General features: G+C 58.4%; 1 protein-coding gene across 6 annotated transcripts in view; it reads left to right on the forward strand.

Moving 5' to 3' along the window:
* Window positions 1-22,342, forward strand: part of AGAP3 (ArfGAP with GTPase domain, ankyrin repeat and PH domain 3) — a 154,858-nt gene that overhangs the window by 30,171 nt on the left and 102,345 nt on the right. The window contains exon 1 of one of the 6 annotated variants that reach the window (XM_050890674.1): window positions 16,007-16,835. The exons of the other annotated variants lie outside the window; for them this stretch is intronic. Coding sequence (XP_050746631.1) covers window positions 16,007-16,835 — 829 coding nt within the window. Of the gene's footprint in view, window positions 1-16,006; window positions 16,836-22,342 lie in introns of those variants that run through there. 6 annotated transcript variants of the gene reach the window in all.

Genomic DNA, 22,342 nt, shown 5'->3' on the forward strand with positions numbered 1-22,342 from the left:
GCCAGAGGTGTTGTGGGTGGCCGGCGTGAGACTGCCCGGGCACCAGCAGCACGGGGTGCATGGACGAAGAGGGATCTCAAATGGGATCTCAGGTGCCGGTCCGGAGAAGGGGATTTGGGCACAAGAGTCTCTCAGAAGACGTGTGTATTAGCGGGAGCTTGAGAGGCTGGCTCTGGGGAGAGCGTAAATGAATGCTCCTTTCAGTGTGGTTCGCAGGATGGCAGTCCGTGACGGAGCCGCCGTTCCCGCTCCTTCGCTGAGCTGTGAGGTGATGCTGCCCTGCGCTCAGCCCGGCCGAGGGAGCGGGAGCTGTTTGCAGCCGGAGCCGCTCGCCTGGCGCGGCTGGAAGGAGATGCCAGGGAGCATCTGGTGCCTCTGGGCTGCGCGAGCGGCTGTGCGGGGCGGCAGAGCTGGCCAGGGCAGATGCTCGTGGGGGTTCAATCTTTCCTGAACAGCCTTGTGCCGCTGCGGGGGCAGTGGCTGTCTGCTGCCTGCCGCAGCTCCAGGTCACCAGGGCGCTCGGAAGGAGATAATGCCGATCCCTCTCTGCCACTGCCCCTCGGCTGGGCTGCGGGCTGGATCTTCACTGTGCCCAGGCAGCAGTTACATTGCAATTACAGCACATGGTTTGCACAGCCTGGCGCTGCTGGGAAGGGAGGAGGGGAGATGTCCTCCTCCAGTGCAAGTGGGTGCTCTCTTTGCCTGCCCTTGCTGGTGGAGCACCATGGTTCTGGGCTGAGGAGAAGCAACCCTTGAACTTTGGTGTGAAGGAGGGACGGATGGACGGACATCATCCTGTCCTGCGCCAGCACACAGGCTGTCAGTCACCAGCCACTCTGCAGCAAATGGGGGAAACCTCCTCACGCATGTCTGTGTGCTGGGGGACAGGCTGGTGACGGCTCTTCTTATAAAGGTCTTCTTGCTGGCCCAAAGTATGGTTCGGTACGGCTGGTTATCCCGGCGCCCTCCTGGCTCCCCCTGGCAGCTCAGCTCTGAAGACGTCTGCCTTGTCCTCCCTGCTAAAGAGCAGCCGGTTTCGGGGCGGTGAGAGGCACCCGAAGCTGTCGCCTCCTGCCCTGACCGCACGGGAAGTTCATATCGGTGCCGGTGTTATTGAAGTCTTCCTCTGCACGTCTCTGCGGTCAGGCAGCGGGGGCTCGTCAGGCTCTGCTGGGACTTCGCATCGGCGGGGAGACGCCGAGAGCGGCGAGGGTCAGCGTGGCAGAGGGGTGTGGGACGGGGCAGAGCGACGCGGGGGCTGCTCCCTCCCAGGGGGACCGTCAGGTGGGATGCGGCACACACTCCGTTTCGGGAGGATGAGCCATCCGCAGGCTGAGGCGTCTGTGGTTGCTGCAGGAGCCTCTGGGGGACTGTGAGAACATGAGAATGCAGGTGGGAGGCCAGCACCTTCTGCTGTGTGTGGCTTGGGTTTTTTTTGTTTTCTTTTTTTTTCCCCCTCGTCTGTGGTTGATGGTTTGGTCTTTGTGCAGAGGCCTTGGGGAGAAACCCACAATGCCTGTGTTTGACGGAGCTCTTCTCGCCTGGGTGCTGCTCGAGGGGTCTGCCTTCCCGCAGCGTCCTGCCCACCGAGCACCCGGCCCGAGGCCCCGTGCTGTGGAGCCTTCTCCTGCCCCGGGAGCACATGCTGGACGCCCTGCCTCGGGCAGGAGCGGTGCTGCTGCAGAGCAGGGATGCAGGCAGTGGAGTAAAGGCGCTTGGGTGGAATTCGTCTAGGACAGCTTCACACGCTGGGGCTGGTGGGGCTGGCGTGTGTACGGGGGAATAAAGCAAGAGCACACTAGCCTGGGGACTCTGGCAGTACAGCCGTTTTTCCTGGGTCGCAATCCCCATCTGATGACAGCATGCAAATCTGCAGCTCAGCTGGCAGCGGCTGTACCACGGTACCACAGTTTTGTAGTTCAGGCTCTCTGGATTATGTGAAATGGGTTCGTACAGTTAGATAAAACTTTATTTTTTTACATAAAAAGAAAAGTCATATAAAACAGCTCACAAGAAAACTGCACTAAAACCAAACAAACATCACTTTGGTTCCGCAAGCCAACCTTGTAAAAATTTACATTTGCCTTTACATCCTAATTTGGGCTCTTTTGCATATGAGTTTTGATGCAGCCTTTAATTATGTGCTTGTATATTTTCCACGAAGCATTGCCTTACTCAGGATGAAATCGCACGCATGCAGGCCTGAGATAACGTCGTGTTGGCAACGGCAGGACTGGTACTGCTGGCTGTCGAGTGCTTCCCCTTGAACCTAAATTATCTTCCAATGCACTTGCCTAAGCTGTGCCAGAAATGAGCTGGTGTGAAGGGAGCTCACCTCTGAGAACTGGAGGGCCCTTGGTACCACCTTTTGGTCTTTGAGGAAGGAGTTTGTTCAGGGCGTACCTCTTCACCACTTTTGACTCCTGGGATCTGAGACCTGACCACCCGAATAAGCTCCTTCTCCCCTCTCCGGAGGGTTGCCTGCGGTAGCCCCTCGTTCGTCCGCTGGCGATGGTGTCCGGCTCCGAGCACTCCGTCAGCGTAAGGATACGGAGCTCCTCTCTTGCTGCTGCGTTACAGCCCGCGGGTGACTAAGGATTACCATGAGCTCAGAACAAAACCATGGATGGCCCCACCCAGCCCATTTGGGACAGCATCTGCAGGGTCCCCTCCCGCCAGCCCGGGCTCCGGCCAGCCCCGTGGTGGTGATCAGCAGCTCGGTGCTGTGCCGTGCCGGGGTGGGAAGGGGCTCTGGGGCTGGCAGGGAGGGCTGCACCCCTTTCCTCACTTCCCGGCTGTCTGCTTTTGGGTGGCTACATCATCCCCTGTAGTGCTGGACACGTTTTGTTTGGGTGACACAGCAGCCCCTTAAGACAAGGGTGGGTTTGCAGATTGGCTGGTGAGCGGGCAGGTGAGGGTTGAATAATATTCCTGGTGTCCCAGCTCTCTTCTCAGTCTGGCGATTTCCACCCTCGCCGGCCCCGTCGGTGGGTGGGGGTCCCGGCAGCTGGTGGCACTGCTCTGTGTGGGTAAGTCGGGTTCCTTGCAGGGCTGGCCTCAGCTGGGGTGGCTCTGCCCGGCCCTGCTGAGCCCACCTCTCCCCCTGCCCCTCATGGTGGGCACTGCCAGGGTCCCCGCAGGAGATCCTTCCTGCTGAGATGTGGGGCAGCTTCTCCCTGTCTCTGACAGCAGGGCCAGTTTTCAGGACCCTGCAGGAGGTCGGCAGCTGGGGCAGTGTCAAGGGAACGCTGTCTGTTATGGGAGGCTCACTCTGTGTCGCCTCAGCACTTCACGGTTGCTGACGGTGAGCCCCGGTCTCGCACCCCTTGGTCTGCAGTGCTGCAGGGTGTCACGGGGTGAGCACGTCTGCTCAAAGCTGGTCTCCAAGGCATTCGTGTTTGCAGCTCTTCCAGCCATCACGGGAGCTTCTTGGCTGCCAGGTCGGGGCAGAGAACAGCGCAAAGCGCTGGGCTGGGAGGCTGCTTGTCCTCCTGAGCTGCTTGCTGTCTGTTACAGAGCTGTGCTGTGCTGCTCCTCAGCAGCCTCTGCCCCACCTGCACGTCCCTCCCGTCCCTGCTGATGCCCCAGGGAAAGGCAGGAGGGCCCCTGGCAGTGTCCCGGCGCTCGGTGGGTCTCTGAAGCATGGCTTGTAGCTCTGGGGTGAGACTCATCCTGGGCGCTTTCTTGCTTTGGGCTCACGGGTGGTGGTTTTGCTGTATTTGTTTAGTTGGGTGGGAAGAGAGCTGCTTTAGGGCTGGAAACCGTTGAGCAGTGAGGGAAGGGCGTGAAAGGCTGGGCTAGTTGCCCCTGCAGAAGAAGGCTTAATTAACAAGCTAGAATTTGGCCAGAAAGCAGGGTTATTCTTCCTGTTCTTGGAGCAATGGTGCAGGATCTGGAACAGTTTGAGTCATTACTGGTCATTCCTGAGACCCCAGGAGTTGATCTGCAAAATAATTGTTAGCTCTCGAGTGCTGTCAGTGTCTGCTCGCAAACTGACATTATAAACATTTTAATTAAAAACACTGATCATGATTACAGTAAAAGTGGGATTAGGAAATAAAGCATAGCTAAGTAAGTGTTCAGTCCCGTGTTTATCGCCTCCTCTCACCGCCAGCCACAAACAGCAGCAGGGTGCCGGGTGCCCTCTGACGTCCTTTGAAAAGCCGCCGTGGTCTCGCTGTTACAAGGCTCGCAGGGCGCTGCTGTTGGGGTCCGAGTTTCGCCGGGATCCACTGGCACAGGGCGCCCAGCCCGCGCCCATGGGCGAGCCCAGGTGCCGCGGAGCCGGGGCTTCCCCAGCCCTTCCCCGGGGGTCGCAGGATTTCGGCAGCCCGGCCTCACTCAGGTGCAGGGGAGGGCCCTGCCCAGAAACCACCGCTCGGTTTCTGGATTTCGGGTCTCCCCGACCTCCCCATCCTGGGTGACGGCTGGGAGTGATGCTGGGAGATGCTTGTGGGTGGGGCGGTCTCAGGGTGACTGGGGACCCCGTCTGCTGGAGGGGGCCCTGGCTGAGCGGCAGCGGGGCGCCAGCACGGGAGCTCCTCGGCCGGCCGGGCCGTGGGGACGGCTCTGTGCTGGTGCAGTGCTTGAGCACATCTTCCTTGTCTGACGGGCACCGCTCTCCTGCAGCCTCCGGTCCTGCGGCCCCGCTCGGGCCGGGATCGATGGGCTTCCCGGCCTTCTCCTCCCCTCTGCTCTGAGCAGTCCACAGCCCTGGTCACCCGGTGGTCTCCGTCTTCATGGGCACGTTCCTGCTGTGTCCCTCTTAGGTCTGTCTCTCCTGGAAAGCCCAGATCCAGCTTCTGCTGCCGTGAGGGCAGGATGATCCTCAGGGCCGGAGGGATCTGAGGAACTCGTTACCTGGAAGCTGCTGGGTCTGAGGCTCCCAGGCTTACGGAGAAAGTGCGCTTGGAGCTCCAGGCGAATAAACTGCAATGGTGTTGCGGTTTAACCGCAGCCGGCAACTAAGCACCACACAGCCGCTCACTCACTCCCCCCACCCAGTGGGATGGGGGAGAGAATCACGAAAAAAAAAAAAAGCATGTGGGTTGAGATAAAGACAGTTTAATAGGACAGAAAGGAAGAAAAATAATAATAATGATAATAAAATGATAATAAAAAAATTAGAATATACAAAACAAGTGATACATAATGCAATTGCTCACCACTCGCCAACCGATGCCCAGTCAGTTCCTGAGCAGTGATCCACCCCTCCTGGCCAACTCCCCCCAGTTTATATACTGGACATGATGTCATATGGTGTGGAATAGCTCTTTGGCCAGTTTGGGTCAGCTGTCCTGGCTGTGTCCCATCCCAGCTTCTTGTGCCCCTCCAGCCTTCTTGCTGGCTGGGCATGAGAAGCTGAAAAATTCTTGACTTAGTGTAAACACTGCTTAGCAACAACTAAAAACATCAGGGTGTTATCAACATTATTGTCCTACTAAATCCAAAACACTGCACTATACCAGCTACTAGGAAGACAATTAACTCTATCATCCCAGCCAAAACCGGGACAAATGGGAATTTGGGCTTATTTGGTGTTACTTTCCCTTGAAGTTGTGCTGCACTGTTCACTCTGAAGTCATAGCCTGGGTTGGTTTAGGCTGTGGCGTTTCTTGGAGCAAGAGACTTACAGTGGCGTGTCCATCAAAATGGCAAGTGCAGCACTGTGCTACATAGGGAGAATATGTGACATGAAAACAGCAGTGTCCTCGTGTGAGGCATGGCTGAGATTTCCTCCAGGAGGCTTTGTATGATGCCTGCTGTGGGGAAGAGGACTTTGATGGAAACAGGAGCAGAAGTGGGTTACGAGGGTGGTCAGAGGAACCAAGGGTCTGTTTGAGGAAGGTTATGCTTATTCAGATAAGTTCGGTTTAGCCCAGTATCCTCTTAGAAGGTGGCTGAAAGCAAATGCCTCGGGAATCGGATAAAACCAGGAGGAGCACGTAGTAATATTTCCCTGATTGACCCAGCATCCAGTGGTGTGTGGTTGAGGGACTCCTGTGCCAGTGGTAGTGTTTGCACATTTAATAGTGCTGGTTAGCTTTTCTTCTGTGATTTCATTTAATTGCTTTTGAACTGGGTGAACTTTGAGTATCCACAACCTCCCGTGGCAGGGAGTCCGCAGCCTGACAGCACGGCATGTCAAGAAGTGCCTCCCTTTGTTTTGAAACTCGCCAGTTTAATCTGACTTTCCCCAGCTCTTCTGTTGGAACATACTGTTTCTTACTTACCTGTGCAGTGCTCTGGAGATCAAATCATAGACTGGGAGTCTCACCCATCTCGGGTGCCTCCTCCTTAGGCTGACAGATCCTTCTCTGTTCGTTTCATGGAAGCTCTTTGTGTCCCTACTGAGTTGGGGACCAGGCATTCAGGGTGGGGGTAAAGCATGAATTTTATACAGTGCTGTAATGATGCTTTCTGTCTCATTCCCTGTTCTTCCCCCTCTGTGCCATTACACATCTGACCGTGGCCAAGCTGCCCGTCGCAGCTGAGGGCTCTGTGCCTGGGCAGGAACAGCCGGCTCAGCGCCCACGTTTTGCTTGTGAAGTCAGGGTGCTCAGCTCGATGGGCATGGCTGTCCTCAAATCTCAGCGCTGCTCCTCGGCCCGGCTGCTCATCCCAGGAGCCTGGGCAGCTCTGTCCCACGGGCGCCCAGGACTGATGCCCTCGGCAGCGCAGTGTTCCCTGCCGAAGCTGTCGCCCCACCGCTCGCCCCTGGCCCAGACCAGGCCTGTGTGTCTGGAGGAGCACAGCTCCCAGCACCGGCTTCTCAGCACTGCCTTGGTGACCTCCTTCACTGAGACAGTGGCCTTCTGGCAGTCCTCTTCCCCTTTTAACCAGCTGTTTATCCACCCAAGGGTTCCCCTTCTCCTTCCAGAGAAACTTGAGAGCGTGTGGTAGAGGGACCTGGTCAGGCTGTCGCTGGACGTCCACAGCTGCATCTCCTGAGTTCAGACGGTTCTCAGTTCAGAGGTGACGTCTTTCTGTGAGGTGCGACTGCCGCTGGCAAAATCCGTACTGATTCTTTTCCAGGACGTTGCATCTATCTCTATCTATGTTTCTGCTTGCTCTGTTCTTCATCATTGTTTTCACCAATTTTCCCGTTACGGATGTTAGCTGGCTGGTCCCGGGGTTCCCCCCGACCTGCTGCGCAACACCGGTGTTGTGTTTGCCACCTCCCTTGTCCTGGACACGGAGGCAGTTTTGGGTCACAGCCTGCACACTGCAGTGAGGAGTTCAGCTATTTTCTTGAATACAAGCAACCAGAGGTACTGGAAGTTCAGTGTTGGCAGGCCCATGCCCTGAAAGCACTTGGTCTATTTAATCTGTAGACAAAAACTTCACAGTTGTTGTGCTAATATCCACCTTTCTCACGTTAACTATTTTTTCCCCTTTTCACTGTATGAAATGTGTTGTTGAAGTTCACGTTCTGCAAATGCCTTAGAGTTTTCTGTCAGCTGCAGCTGATGACCGCATGGCTTGGTTGGGTGTTTAGATGGCCACCTAAAGTTAAGTTGGGTAATGGGCAATCAGGTAATGAAAATAAAACTAAACCCAACTGTTAGCGTGGACGGATCGTCAAAGGGAGCTGCCCCGTGCCCCTGCGAGTGAGCCACGCGTCCGCAGGGAGGGCGGTGGGAGGAGATGACCTGTGCAGGAATTCCCTCTCCGGGCTCCTGGTGTCAGAGCCTGGGACCCTCGTACCTAGGCGGCAGCAGGAGCAGGAGGAGACGTCTAACCCTCGTCCAGCCTGGAGCAGGGGCTCTGGCTCGGCGCCTGCTGCGGGATGCCGCTGCGTTGCGGGCTGGAGGCTGGCTCTGGCTTGCTCCGAGGTCCTTGTTGCACCACCTGAAGATGTGAGTGGGTTTAATGCAATGCATATTCTCACCAATACCATTTTGTTGCAAACGTTAGTTTCGTATGCTAGATGGCAGCTACATTTTTTAACATCCTGAGAGTTATATTTCCTTTTCTAAAACAATTGCTAATGAGAGTTTAAGCTAAAATGTGGGGTCTGCGGCCTGTTTCCCAGGGAGGAAGGTGGTTTGGCTTTTCTAGAGAACTTTGTTGCTGGGTAGAGTGCTGTAATTACCCTGCACCAGGTGTGATACAGAAGAGTTTGCTAATGCTGCTCTCACCACTGACTCTCTTGTTGTCTGTGGAAAAACAACCTCTGCCTTTGTGTGCTGATGTTATTAGTCACTGAGCTGTTCCTCGGGAGGATGATGAGGTAGAAGCACTAGGTAAAATGGTATTTGAAGGCATTTGTTGGGGTGCTTAGTTCCATGTGAGTATCTCGTGTTGTTATCAGTCTCTGTGGCTTTTTACCTTGTTTTTTGAAAATACTTCCTTTCGTCCTCTCTTGTTCTTGGGCAGGTGCCTGGAGGGCACCGGGAGGAAGGACGGGACCTTTTCATGGCTCCTTACAGTGTAATTGTTTTGCATGTTTTCCAGGGAGGACCAGTCTCAGATAGCTTTGGGAAGCTCTGTTGGGAACATCCTATTTGGGGTTCTGGGCTTCTCTCCTTTTTGCAGAGCTGAATGCCTTTCCAGTCTTACCTTCTGCTGGTGTCTGCTATTCCCGTAATTCCGGTGCATTTCGTTGGTGGTGTCCGAGCGATGCCGCGTGCAACAGAACGAGAAGGACCTGAGGACGGGTGCTCTGTCCGGTCAGTACAGACCTGGCCGGGGGGATCCAGGCTCCATCCTCTGCCAGGGTAGGGGCTTTTCATATAGGTGTAGGAATGTGCCTTATCCGCTGGGCATGCGAACGTGACAAGGGCGCAGTCGTGTGTAAAAGACAGCTCAGCTAGGACGAGAAGTCAGGCAGAGAGGCTGTACTTGTGCATTGCTGCACAGCGCTGTGCTGCATCATGGCTGTGTGGCCTTCGAGCCTCAGCCCGTGTCTGTCCTGGGTGGGACGAGCGCTGCCCGGCCTCACAGGCGCAGGGCAAGGGTGGCAGGGCGTTTCGAGGGCAGTGACAGGGTCCGCACAGACATCATCGCACAGGCTTCCTTCAGCGTCAGCATTCAGGCCAGCTGGTTTCCCCCGGTTGTGGGGCAGGACTGTTTCATTTTTGAGGTTCTCTGTACCGGAGAAGGGTTTTGCTTCCTCCCCCCTGCACACAGCGCTTTGCGTGGGTGTCCTGGTGCCCCGGCCCGGCCGACGAGGCCAGGGAGCACTGTCCCAAGCCGGCCGCTTGATGGGGAAGCGGCAAGAGGGGCTGCTCCCCCCTGCAGCTCCCTCCTTGGGAGACTTCTTGGCTTCAGTCCTCTGAGCAAACTCCCTAGCCTTTCTGTGAGGGCTGGCCTTGAGCTGGGAAGGTCTGGAGGTCTCCTCTGCCCTCCTGATCCGCCGAGGATCTGGCTCTGCGGCCGTGCTTTGTAGGCTGCTGCAGGATCTCTGCCTTTCTGTCAAGACGGGGGGGATTTTTCAGCCTCTTCCATCTCCTGGCCAGGAGGCTGTGTTCTCCTCCTGACCTCCAGATTTATTTACCTGTCCTCTGAGTCTTATTTCTGCATCTGAGCATTATTTCTGCATCATGTCCATCTCTTAGTTTCACCCCTTAAGTATTTTTCTTTTCACTTCTTTCCTCCACTACTTTTGGAATAAGATAGAGGATTTTCACTGTTGTAAATGATGATTATGGGAGGGATTTTAAAGCCAGGGCAAAGGCTGGGCTTGAGAACCTGAAGAGGTCTCCTTTAGTCCTCTTCCCAAATTTTCACATGGACTTTTGTCTTTGGATTTCAAAATACTGAGGAGATTTCACAATGTCTAGCCTAATCACGTTGAGTCTGCTCGTACCTGCAGCCATTGCTCGAGCGTCTCCTGCGAGGCCGGTGAGGAGCACAGAAGGACTCCGTAAATACAGCCTGGGAACCGCCTGGTGCCTACGCTGGCATTACGGCGAGTCTGCCCCGTGGCTTGGAGCTGGGCTACCAGACTAACTGCAGCTAAGCAAAGGCTGAGATTTAGTCAGGACACTAGTATTAACATCTTGCAGCTTGCAGAAGTGCCCGGGGGGTGGTTTAATGAGCAGAAGTGATCGCTGCCTTGATCTTCTATTACGCCCAGGAGATAACGTCTCAAAGCGTTATCTTCCAGGGCTTCCCTGTGGCACTGGGGTCTGGTCTGGCTTAGGAAGCTCTGTCTCTGCGTCTGTCTTGCAGCGTGTCGGTGCGGGGTCTGCAGCATGGCTGCCCTTACGGGGTCTGCAGCATGGCTGCCCTCGCCAGAGTGCTGGCGGCGATTTGGTGCTCAGCCTCTCTTCTTGATGGGCGAGAGGGTGCCCGTGCCCTGCGTGTGTGGCACTGCGGGGATGGGGTGGTGCGGGGTGGTTTGGGTGACATGGGCATGACCTCATGGCGTGTAGGAAGGAGGTGGTTGGCTTCAGCGCTGTGAATCCCAGGGGGGAGAAAGTGGTAATTTCCTCGTCAGCAGTGGCAAGGTTTGCAGGCAGGACCCGAGCTGGGGGTGTGCAGAGCGTGTGGGAGGTTGGAGAGAGCTGATGCTGAAGTCAGGCTCTTGTGTGCCTTTTCTGTTTACTTCCTGGCTTTTGTTAACTGTTTGCTGGCTGGGCCTGTTCCTCCTCTCTCCATGGAAACTGTAGGTAACAGCCTGCTCTGAGTGATCTCTCACTTCAAGAAGCCATCGAAAGTCAGGCCTGCAGGTGTCAAACCCACAGCTCCGGGGCTGCAAAGGGGGCAAGGGCAGGGGGAAGGGGCACAGGCAGGGTGCAGGGGCTCCAGCTGGCAGGCAGGGCAGCGAGGGGCTCTGCCAGAGCTCGGACCTGGAGCAGTGCCTCATTTCTCCAGTCTGAGACCCTGGGGATTTGCAGGGGCTGCTGGGCTGGTGGATGTTTTGTCGGTGGAGAGGATGGGGATATTGTCTCTTGTGAACGCGTCGGTTGGGGTGACCAGAAAGGGTTATCACGGCGGAGCTGATGTGATTTGCTGTCTCTGGCTGTGCTGGATGCTCGAGCCCCAGAGCTGAGCCCAGAGCCTGGCTGTGGCTGAACTCAGCAGTGAACAGTGTCCCTCCGCTCAGGGTCCAGGGAAACGCCTCCGTCTCCTTCGCCCTCCTGCTCTTTGGGCAGAGGACGGCTCTGTCCCTGCCCTGTGGGGCCAGCAGGCAGGGCCTTGCCCCCCCACCGCCTCACCGAGCGACGGCTGCGGCACGCTGCCTGCTGCTGACGTGCTGGCAGCCGGGCTGGGCGCTGCGTGCGGCAGCACGGGCTGTGACGCGGGGCTGCGGGGGCTGCGGCGCTGTGCACCCCACGGCCGGGCAGCGGAGGCTGCGCCCCCGGATGCTCCCTGTTTGGGCAGAGCCTCATCAGTATTCCTGGTGCGTGGCCGAGCCGGCTGGAGCTGGTCTGCAGAGCCTGGCAGCTCCGGCGCGGTCCTGGCACGGCACTCGGGGTCCTCCTGCAGCTGCGGATGGGCTCGGCCGCCGTCCCGTGGCACTGCACGGAGCCCTCCTGCTCCACTGCTCCAGCCTCGCGCCGTTCGCGTGGGTCAGGCTGGAGAGCGTGTGCCGGGGGTCCTCGGCATCCCGCAGCCTGGCCCAAGTGCGGTGTTGTCAGCACGCCCTGTCCTGTCTTTGTCTCCTGGCAGCACTGCTTGGGCAGTGGTACTAAGCCTGGTCTCCTGCCCACGGTCCCACCACCGGCATGGTCTGCATGGGGCTGCCAGCCTTAGGCTCTCTGCAGCCCTGGTAGCACATAGGTCCTGGGGCTGGCTGATGTCTGTCCTGTATTCCTGGTCTGCTGCTGGCATCTGCCTGCTGACAGGGTGCTGAAAACTTACGGCTCTGTCCATGCTGGGAACCTCATCCCTCCATCCCCAACTGCCGACGCGTTCTTAGACGCTGCAGTGCCGGTCCCTTGTCCACACTGGACGCGTGGCTCGCTGCAGTGGGTCTCCCAGGCTTGGGCCCCTCTGCAGAGCGACAGCACCTTCAAACCCAGGTGGGATGGTGAATGCAGCCGTGCCGTCCTCCAGGCTGAATGTCCCCTTGCAACAAAACCTTTGCATCTGCAGACAGCTGGAGCAGAAATACCAGTGCCAGTTAGGTCTGGAGGAGCGCAGCGGAGCATTTGACCAGTCACGGTTCAGACTTCTTTTCCGTTTCGGGGCTCCACCCTGAACTTCACACTGGGGACCAGCCAGCAGTGGAAAGTTCCCTGACTTTCGGACTGTCTTCCAGTGCAGCTGTTGTTTAGCCTTTCATGGCTTTTTGTTAATTTAAGCCAGATGTTCATTGCCATAGTATTTGTAACATGAGTGTGACTCATGAAAGTACTGGTAAGAGACTAACTTGCTTCTGTCCCCAGGCACCTGCCCCAGGTCAGGATTGCAAAAGCACAGTGTCCCTGTTACATCCCAGCTCTCGGAGCTCGTCTGCTTCCGGAGACCCGCGTGGCACAGGGGAGTCCAGCAGCAGCCACCTTCCCACCGAGCGGGTGAATTGTCATCTTTCATTTGCATTAGATGCACACACAGCACCAGTCAGATCCGGTATAATTATGGAGCAAACTGCCTAACAAGAGACGCTTAAAGGTGCGTGGGGCGTCTTTCAGTGGTGGCTGTCTCTAAACACCGGTGGCTTCTGGTTTCCTGGTCTCATTCTCAGAACAGTTCCTCCGTCGGTCGCCGTTTCAGCTGTGGTGGCTGAAGAGGCAGCCAGAGCCCACGTGCTGTCGAGATCTGGCGGGGTTTGAGCCCTTCCTTGGGTGCAAGCGCCCTGCCTGCAGCCCTCTGACACCAGAAGTTGTATCTGAGGCTCCATTTTATTCTATTTTATTTTAAATGTCTTTTGTTCTTCCTGTAGGAATAATCCCAAGGGGATCATATCAATGTATATAGCATGTGGAAACCTTTGCCTCTTAACAGGCTAATTAGGTAAAAATATCGTTACATTGTTACTGTAGTAAAGACCAGTGTCTTCTTGGGAAGTAGCAATACGGATGTTGTATACGTGTTCTCAGTGCTGCTGGAGGCCGCAGCTGAATATTGTGCCCAGGTTCTGGCGCGGCATTTAGAAAAAGGTAGTAGACAAACTGTAAAGAATTGAAGGGAATGCATTAAAAACACTAATAGCTGTAAAAATACAATCCTCGGTAGGACAGTGAAGGAGACGTTGTCAGTTGAGGGGAACTCTGTGTTTCTCAGTACGTTTAAGGTTGTAGGGAAGAATGCAGTCTGTTAGTCTTCACGGCCGATAAGGGTACGGCAGAAGTAATTGGCTTTATGTACAGCCAAGGGGGTTTGGACAAGATCGTGGGAGGAGGAAGAATGGGAGCAGCGAGGACGGTGCAGTACTGCAGCGGCCTTCGGGAGGTCGTTAAGGATGGGTCAGACAGACGGCTGTCGCGGTGATCCACGCACGTCTGGTCCCGCCTCGGCAGGGGAGTGTGTGGTACATCATCTCTTCCAGCAGACATTTCTGTGATTCAGTGATACCTTAAAGCCCAGAACTTGCCAGAATATTTTAAAAAGATGAGATTCATATAGAAGGTGTACCATCTGGCATTGTTACAGTGAAAGTTAAACCCAGGATTCTGGGAAGGGATGAATGTAGATGGTCCCGCTTCATTACAGAAACGACTTCCAATCCCTGGGAGCAAGGAGCTGTGCAAAGCACGGTTGGGAAGGAGCTTGCCAGGTTACTGGTCTGGTTCCCTGCCCAAAGGCTGGTTACCTGTGCCTGAATTACTCCTGACAGACGTCTGTGCGATCGGTTCTGACATCTCCAGTGATGGAGACACCACGGTCTCCGCAGCCAGCCTCGTCTGGTGTTCAGCGCTCTTTGGAAGACGTTCCCTCCTAATTGCTTTCTGCAGAATTCCTCGCTCCGCGCTGCAGTGCGGCTGCTCCTGGGAGACAGGACACCAGATGATGTGGATGAGGGTCGGATCCAGTCTGGCAGCTCGCGTGTTCCTGTGACCTTGGCACAGATGGCAGAGCTGTAGCTTTGGCGGGTGTTCAGGCGCCTTCTGCTCGGTTTCAGACGTCAGTGCCCGTTGGCTTGGGAGGGAGGGGAGCTGGATGCGTCCCGTCTTCTGCCCGAGAAGCACTGACATGGTGTGGGGAGGGGCGTCTTTGAGCTGATCCTCGGTCTGGGTAGCTGCTCCACGTGTTCAGCACCGTGTAGCTGGGAGGGTGTACTGCTGAATTGGAGATTTTACTGTCTGAAAGGTGCAAAAAAGTCGAGGGAAGAGAAGGACCTCCAGCTAAGGGAGGAGGCTGCTGTGCGATAGCTCTGCTCACGCAGCATGGTGATGGTGGTCTGTGTTATCAACGGGTGGTGGTGGACGGGGAGGCGGATGGTGGAACCTGTGGGCTTAGGAGAGGATGGAGAAGGGAGAGGAGGGGGCTTGGCTGAGGTGTTGGCTGTGCCATGAGGAGGGGAAAGGCTGAACCGGCTGCTGCCTCATGGTGAGGCAGGATTTAGCTGTGTCCTCGGGCTGCAGGCAGTGACTGGGGCTGGGTGCATCTACAGAGGACTGGAGAGGAGATGGGGCGTTGCTCAGGAAAATCGTGAGGGCATGCTGTGAAGGAGGATGAGGGATCAAAGAGAGGGCAAAGTCCAAAAAGGTGGTGGGATTTTGGAAGAGTCGAGGCAGTGGAGTCAAAGATTCCTGGATAAGGAGGGGGAAAAGGAGGTGCTGATGATTAAGATGTTCCCTGGAGAGGCCTGGAGAGGCAGAAGACCACCTAGGCTGGTTTAGCAGACCAGGAGCTTTCAGAAAGGTAAAAAATAATTTAAGGGGGAGTCAAGCATCTTTATTTTTTTTTTTCCTCCCCAGAGGGAGCACAGATCACGCTTGCACTGCGAAGGAGGAAAGCCAGGGAGAGGGAAGATGCTTTCAGAAAAAGAGAGGAGGAGGAGGGTCCCGGGGCGATGCTGGAGACGGGGGCTGCGCTGCAGGCAGCAAAGGCGGGGGGGTGCTAGGGAAGAGGTGGAGGAGGTGCTGCAGTGGGGGACTCTGGAAGAAACGGCCTGGAAGGAGGGCCAGAGCCTAACGGTGGTGTGTTTGGTGAAGGAAAACCACTTTGCTGCGGAGCAAGGCGGGAGCGAAGCTCTGGCTGAGACGGTTACGCTCGTCCGGCGGCCCGGGGCCCCTCGCCGCTCTCCGCTCCGGGTCGGGAGGGCTCCTGGATGTTGGTGCGGCGGCTTTTCAGGGGTTCCTGAGCCTAGCGCTGCTCATAGCGGGCTCGGGGGCGCCTACGGGTGCCGGCCCAGCCGGGCCCCGCGGGGGCTCGGGGGCGACTCCCGGTGCCGGCCGCCGCGGCCGCGCGAGGGCGCCCGGCGGCAGCGGCGAGCGGGAGCGCCGCGCCCCCTGGCGGGCGCTGCCGGCCCCGCGCCGCGACGGGGGGACCCGGGCCCCGGCCCCGGCGGCCCGGCACGGCCCTGCCCGGCGCTCGGTGCAGCCCTGGCGGGGCCCAGGCCGGGCCGGGCGGCCGAGCACCCCGGCGTGGCGGGTGCGGGCCGGCCGGGCAGCGCCGGCGCTCCCCGGGTGCGGGCTGCCGCTACGGGCACCGAGGGCGGCCGGGCGGTGACAGAGCCCTGCCCCGGCCCGGCCCTGCCCCTGGCTGCAGCCGAGCGCCGCGGGGGGAGGCGTGAGCCACCGCCCCGGGCCGGCTCCGCCGCCTCTGCCCGCGGCCGGGCGAAGGGCAGCGCCTGCCCGCCCGGAGCTCGGTGCCCGGGGCGTCGGGGGCGGGCGGCGGCCCGGCGGGGCGCGGCCGTGCGGGGCGGCCCCGGCCCCGGCCCCATCCCCATCCCGGGCCCCGGCCCCGGCCCTGTTCCGGGGCGGGCCCAGCCCCGCGCTGGCGGCGCGCCGGAGCGCGGCCCGGGCATGCCGGCGCGGCGTGGGAGCCGGCAGGCAGCGGGCGGCGTGCGGGGTCCCGCTGCGCCGCCTCCCCGGGGCCGGCCGCCCGCGCCGGCAGCGGCCCAGAGCGGCGGGCGGCCGGGGGCCATGGGGCAGCCCCGCAGCTGACGATGGCGGAGGGCTGGCGCTGGAGCGAGGCGGGCCGGGGCCCCCCGCGGCCGAGCCCCCGCCGCGCCGTCAGCGTCTGCGAGTCCCTGGACCTGCAGGGCGTCCCCGCCGTCCAGGCCGCCCTCAAGGCCGCCCAGCAGCAGAGGCGGCGGCCCAAGAGCTTCTGCGCGGCGGGGAACGGGCTGGCGGCCGGGGCCCTGCTGCCCCCGCCGCCCCCCGCCAGGGCCCGCGGCAGCCTGCTGGACTTCTTCAGGCTGCGCTCGCCCCGCAAGCAGGGGCCGGAGGCCGAGGGCGAGGCGTCCCTGCTCGCCGGGGCCGACGGGGCGCAGCGCCCGCGCCCCAGCAGCATGACTTTCCTGCCCTCGGCCCGGCAGCCGCACCCCGCCGAGAGCCCCGGCTTCCTCCGGGGGGGCTCCCTGTGGGGCAGCCGCCGCTGGAACCTCTTTGGGGGCAGCGGCCGGAGCAGCCCCGGCCCCAGGAAGAACTTCAGCTCCCTGCGCAAAAGCTTCAGCTTCCGTCTGCGCCGGGGCCACGAGCTGCGGCGCTCGGAGTCGGGGGGGCTCCTGCGCCCTGCGCGTCTCCGCACCAAGAGCGAGGGGGACGCCAGCTCCCTGCACACCTGCCCCAGCAAGCGGGACCTACTCTACCCGGAGCTGGCCAGGGTCGGGGGCAGGCTGCACGCCGACCCCGGGCAGGCGGGGGGACTCTGGAGACTCCTCACGAGCCGCTTCCGAAGGCGAGAGCGCGGCAGCACCAGCAGCGCATGCCCCAAGGACCCTCACGGCAGTGCTGAGCCCATCCTCCTGGGCAGCGGTCCACTGCGAGCGCTGGGTAAGTGAGTGCAGGAGCAGTGCTGGCCCGGTGAGAGCCCCGCTGCGCCCATGGGGTCTGCGGGGACGGGCGGCCGAAGTCCTGGGCTGGGCACTGGCACCCGATTGCGTCCTGGTGCTCTGCGGGGTTTGCGCTCAGGGGAGCTCAGCTGTAGCGAGGAAGCGTGAGTGTTTGTGGGGCCGTTTCGCACTCCAGCACCCGGTGGCCGTGCACACTGCCGTCGTCGTTGGTGCTGAAGGAGCTGCAGCGTGGCTAGCTGGGAGGAGATGCTTGCCGGCCAGACACCTGGGAGCCGAGCGCGTCTGTCCCACGTCCTTCTCGCCCCGATGGTGTCCCAGCAAGGGCAGGCAGAGTTGAGCCTTGTGCAGCGGCGTTGGGGGAGCAGAGGGAACTGAAACTGCGTGGGAGGGGGAGAGGGATCCTGCTAGTGGGCTCCCGAGCAAGTGCTGAACTGTTTGGGAGATTGCCAGAGCAGAGGCGCAGAGCAGCACGAGGCGGTTGGGGAGCACAGAAATGTGCCTGCACTTCCCTCCTGTAAGCAGCTCCCTGGTGCCAGGCTCTGTCTGGGCGATGCTCTGCCGGGGTCTTCCCTGGGCCGAGTGGAGGCCGTGTGTTTGGGAGCACGGTGGTGCTCACCAGGTGCGGAGCAGCCTGCGGAAAGCGGTGGTGGCGTCCCGAGTGATGGGACAGAGGGCAGGACCGGCTGGGGAGGGGGAACGGGACCCCTGTGGGGTTTGGGCAGGCGATGGGGACTGGCAGCTGAAGCAGCCGTCAGGTGCTCGACTATCTGGTGTTTGGCCTCACTGCCGTGGGCTGTTCTCCTGCGCTGGGGCTGCCCGGGCGTGCGAGGGCCTCTGCAGGGGCCACGCTGCCTGTGCCTCTGTGTCCCATCCCGTTCCCTGGCTGCGCGGTGTGCCCGGCCCCGCAGAAGCGAACGTGCGGGTGAGCCCTGCCGCCTGGCCGGGCTGGGAGGCAAGAACAGCATCCACAAGCTTTTTAAGGCATTGAACGCTGGCCTGCACACACAGAGCTGGGGGCTGGGCTGGGCCGGGACCTGCTGCTCTCGGGGAGGCAGGGCAAGCGCTTTCTGGCGCCTGTGAGCCTCTCCGCATTTCCATCGCTCTGCTCTGGAGTCTGGGCATTGTGGAGGCAGTTCCCCGCCTTGGCTCACGTGCCGGAGGGACGGATTGGGGCTGGCGGGCTCCCCGAAGAATCCGCACGCTCCCAAGGCAGCAGCTGCCCAGAGGAGCTTTGTGCCCAGGACGCTTTCCGGGAGGGCTGGGCTCCAGGGACCGGCGCAGGAGCAGCACTGCTGGCGGCCTGAGCTCCGCTGCTGTGCAGGTGCTGTGCAGGGAGCTCAAGGGGCTCGTTCCTGCCAGTCCCCCTTCTCCCTGGGGCTCGCTGTGCCTTCCTGGGAACGGTCCTGGAGGCTCTGGAGGCTCCGGGTGGGTGGTTGAGGCTGCCTTTGCGCACTGTGGGGTGAAGGGATGGGATACTGCTGCTGCACTCCCCTGTGCTCCTCCCGGGAGGCCGTGCTGCTGGCAGGGGTGCCTGGGGCTGGGTGCCGGGTGCTGGCTGGGTGGCGGGAGGTTCCCAGGCGAGGGGAGTCTGCGCTCATGGCTGGGGAATGTGGGTGTATCCGGGCAGGGAGGGCCGGGCCCTGCCCATGCAGCGGGGGGCCTGTTCCTGCTTGCCGGTGGCTTCCAGCGGGAGCTGCGCCAGCAGCAGCCAGCCCGGCGGCCGCATTCCCAGGGGAGCAGCTGAGGTTGAGTGCTTGTGTTGGTGTCCTCACCCCTCACCTGGCTGCTCCGCCGGGACAGGTGGGGGCTCCCTTTGGGTCCATCGGCCGGAGAGCTTTCTGAGGCTTCGCTGGGGAGCACCGGCGAGGGCTTGGAGCCCTCTCTAGCAGTGACCAGCCAGCTAATGCGAGACCACCGCTTGTCAGGGTGGTTAGCATTTGCCACCGTGGCTTGTACTGGAGGCACAAGCTCGGGGATGACCTTTCTGGACTGCATCTGGGACTGTGGCTCGTTGCAGCAGAACGAGCCTTGCTTGCTGGATCTGCAAAGTTCACACTTTGGTTTGGTCTTCGCTTAGAACACTGTTTTTGCCGTTATCTGCCTGGTACCCAGTACAGGCAGTACAGGCCTCTGTGTCCAGTCAAGCCATGTCCTCCTGGGGTCAACAAGGTGTGAAGAAGCAGCGGTGAAGTCTGCAGACCAAAGCCGCTGTTGCTCGTCCTGTCTTAGCTTCTGTCTCCCCATTGTCTCTCCACTCAGCGTGTTGGTCTGTGGGCTCTGGCTCATTCCGGTGGGAGCTGTGAGCCTCTAAGCCAGGACACCGTAGACTGGAGGTGCAGAACCTTAGTACTGCTCCAGCATGGACTTGCTGGATGCGGCAGCCCAGGAGATCTCTGCCCCGTTCCTATTTCAGACTTGCAGGCCAATAGTGTTTCTAACACCCTCTCGACATTTCAAAAACTTTGATGCTTTATGCTACTGCTGCCCACCTTACCCCAAGGAAAGCTGCTGAACAGTCCCAACACGCCCTCCCGAGGGGGTGCAGCTGCAGTTGCGGTTATCAGCTCTTTGGAAAAGCTGGATATGTGAGTCCAGGCAGAGATCCAAGCCGATGCTGCTACCCTGTTTCCAGTACCTGGAGTATTTTGTTTATACCAAGCTGAGATACCCATCCAGCGCTGCGCTGTAGACATACCCGAGGGTCAGAAAGCCCGGCCCACCAGAGAGTCAGGAGGATGGGCTCAGTGCTGCTCCCCCAGCCCTGCTGAGAGCTCCTTTGGACTGCGTGGGTAACGTTCGCTCCCTGCTGATGGAGGGGTTCAGCCAGGACCAAGCACAGGGAGGGGTGATCAGGGGAATGCAGAGTTTGTTAACCAAAAAAGACTTAAAGAGCTGGTCTTCGTGTAGCAGGATGAAGGCTGATGGGGGGTGTGATTTTCTGCTAATGCACCACGGGAGGGCAAGAGCCCTTGGAGCTAGAGAACAAAGTCAACACAGAGTCCGGCCAGCTTGGACTGATTACAAATAATCGTGGTCAGTGGTTCAGAGGAGCGTTTCTAGGTATCGAGGTATCGGCTGGTGCAGTTCTGAAGAAGCCCTCTGATAGGCACAGGCTTGGAAAAACTGAACTGGTTTGGGACTGGCGTTTTCCCTGTGCATGGAGCAATCACGTGATGGGTACAGCATCTCTAACAGCTCAGGAAGTGTTTCTCACAACCGTGTTCCCCTCTCCCAGAGAGATACCCTGCTTTTTAAAGTGCTGTAAGGTTTAAGGTAACCCCCTTTTCTCTCCTGTTTGGTGTTTGGCCACACAGGGGACTAATGTGTAGGGCATGTGTGAGAGGAGACTACTGGGAGAAGAGGGGGGTGTTTTTACATTAATAAGGTGAAGTTTGCATGGTGAATTGAGTAGATGATGATACGTATCATCTCTTGTTGGTACCTACCTCAACTTAGCTGGGAGTGTTGGTGAGAAGCAGAGATGTCATGATGGGTTTAGAGACCATGCCTCGGATGCTGAATCTAGTCTGGTGTCCACGCTTAAGAAAAATTTAAGAAGTCTGGAAGGTATCAAGGAAGGAGTTGTTGGGACACCGATCTGGAAGGCCTAATTCTCAGGATGAGATTGGAGGAGATGTGTGCAGTAGGTGCAGAGGTGTTCTGATTACAGTCTACAGGCATCCATAGGAAGAGGGAACTTCAAAAAACAGTGCATTTTTAATCTTAACTTGCCTTTGCTCGTGGGGTTAAACAGCTAGAGCTGAGGTCAGACAAATTTGGAACAGGTTTTTACCGGCGAGGTAGGTCCCCACAGAGCACTTGTGTTGGGGAAGCGGTGCGTTATTTGTCTCTCCACGTCACTAGCTCTGCTGGGTTGTCCCTTTCAGCAGACCCTGTCCAGCTGTCAGAGCAGAGAGAATTTGGTACGGTTCTTTGGTCTGCATGTATTCAGACGTGGACTGGAAAGTAGGTGCCGAGAGGCTTAAAATGTGTGGCTCTTCTGAAGTCTGTGCGCTGCACAGCGTACGTAGCATGATGGCACCAGCTGCTGCGGCGTGCAGTATAGCTAAGAAGCAAGGGTAGCAGTTCGTAATCACGCCCTTTTTTCCCAGAGATGCACAAGATCCTCTCCTTTCGCTGCTGCTGAGTATTTAAAGCTCTGGTGAGATAATCCTTGCTAAGATCGTGTCCTGCACAGGGTATCCACATTGGGTAAGCTCTCTGACGGGAACGCTAGCCTTGCCTGTGTTGGTCCTTGACCTGGAGAAATCTCTCTCCCTGCCAGCGTTGCCAGGGTTGAGTCTTTATCAAGCCTGGCCTGGAAAAGGTGGTTCTGCCCAGGCATGTCGCACTCTGCTGCCCTTTTATCTGCGTGTGTGGGCAGGTGGGTACTTTGGAACATGGTTTGTGTGGGCACTGCTGTGTTTGCTCAGCCTCTGACCTGGTTTCAAGGCTGGTTTTAGTGTCCAGGGTTTCAGTGTCCAAGTTAGTTCCAGAGTGGCTTGGATAATGAGTCGGTTAATTATTAGTTGCTGTGTGTGGAGACCAAATGGGTCTGGCTCTAGCGCTTCTGAAGCACAAGGTAGATGAACCTGCTACGCTTCATCCTATCGAGGAAGCAGCCTGGGTGAGGAGTCAGTTTTGCCCGGCCAGCCCCTTCCTCCTCCCAGCTTTGCAGCAGCAAGTGGATGCAAGCAGCAGCGGGTCCGTACTGCCGCGGCTGAATTCCCGCTGAGCTGTCTGTAAAGGCAGAGGGGGCTGTTGTTGTCCAGCCTTTGAGATGGAGGGTTCTGGTCTTGCCTCCTTAGTGTGTGATGCTGCCCATCCCACAACTGTGGTCTGGTCTGTAGGTCACTGAAGGTGTCCAGGATGAGTGACTGACCGAGGGACATCAACTACGTAGAGTGCCTGCTTTATGTCCCTATCTGCTCTTCTTCGTGGACTCTGTCCACTGTAACTTCCAAACTTCCATATGGGTTTCCACCTTCTGCAGTAGGGCTGCCTACGCCTGGAAATCTCCATAGGCAGAAGCTTCTGGGCAGTAACAAAACTGGCCTGAATCTCCTTTTTCCAGGACAGGTCAGACTGATTGCCTCTCTTGTGTGGTTGTGTCTTGTGTCTTGGAGCCAAGGCCACTGTTTGGCTGTGCTAAGGCTCTTGGTGTGCAGGTGGTGCCATGAGTTCACTGCTTCTGCTTTTGAGGTCAGATGTGCCTGGGGAAGGTATTCAACCACAGCACTGACAGTCTGGTCTCTTCTTTATTATTAAATAACAAAGAGAAGAGGGAGGAAGAGTGACTGGGTGTGTTTTAATGTGAAATGCCAAATGAAGCAGCTAGTCCAGCAGGGAAGCTAATCAAGTAAATCGCTACTCCTCGATGCGTACACGAACCCTAGTGATGAGGGAGACGACAGTTCATTAAGGTGTTACCCCAGCTGGAGGCAATCTCTGCTGAACAAGCTTGTACCAAGGCTCTGGCACTGCGTG

This window comes from Gymnogyps californianus, chromosome 2 (assembly GCF_018139145.2).
Source record: "Gymnogyps californianus isolate 813 chromosome 2, ASM1813914v2, whole genome shotgun sequence".
Classification (NCBI taxonomy): domain Eukaryota; kingdom Metazoa; phylum Chordata; class Aves; order Accipitriformes; family Cathartidae; genus Gymnogyps; species Gymnogyps californianus.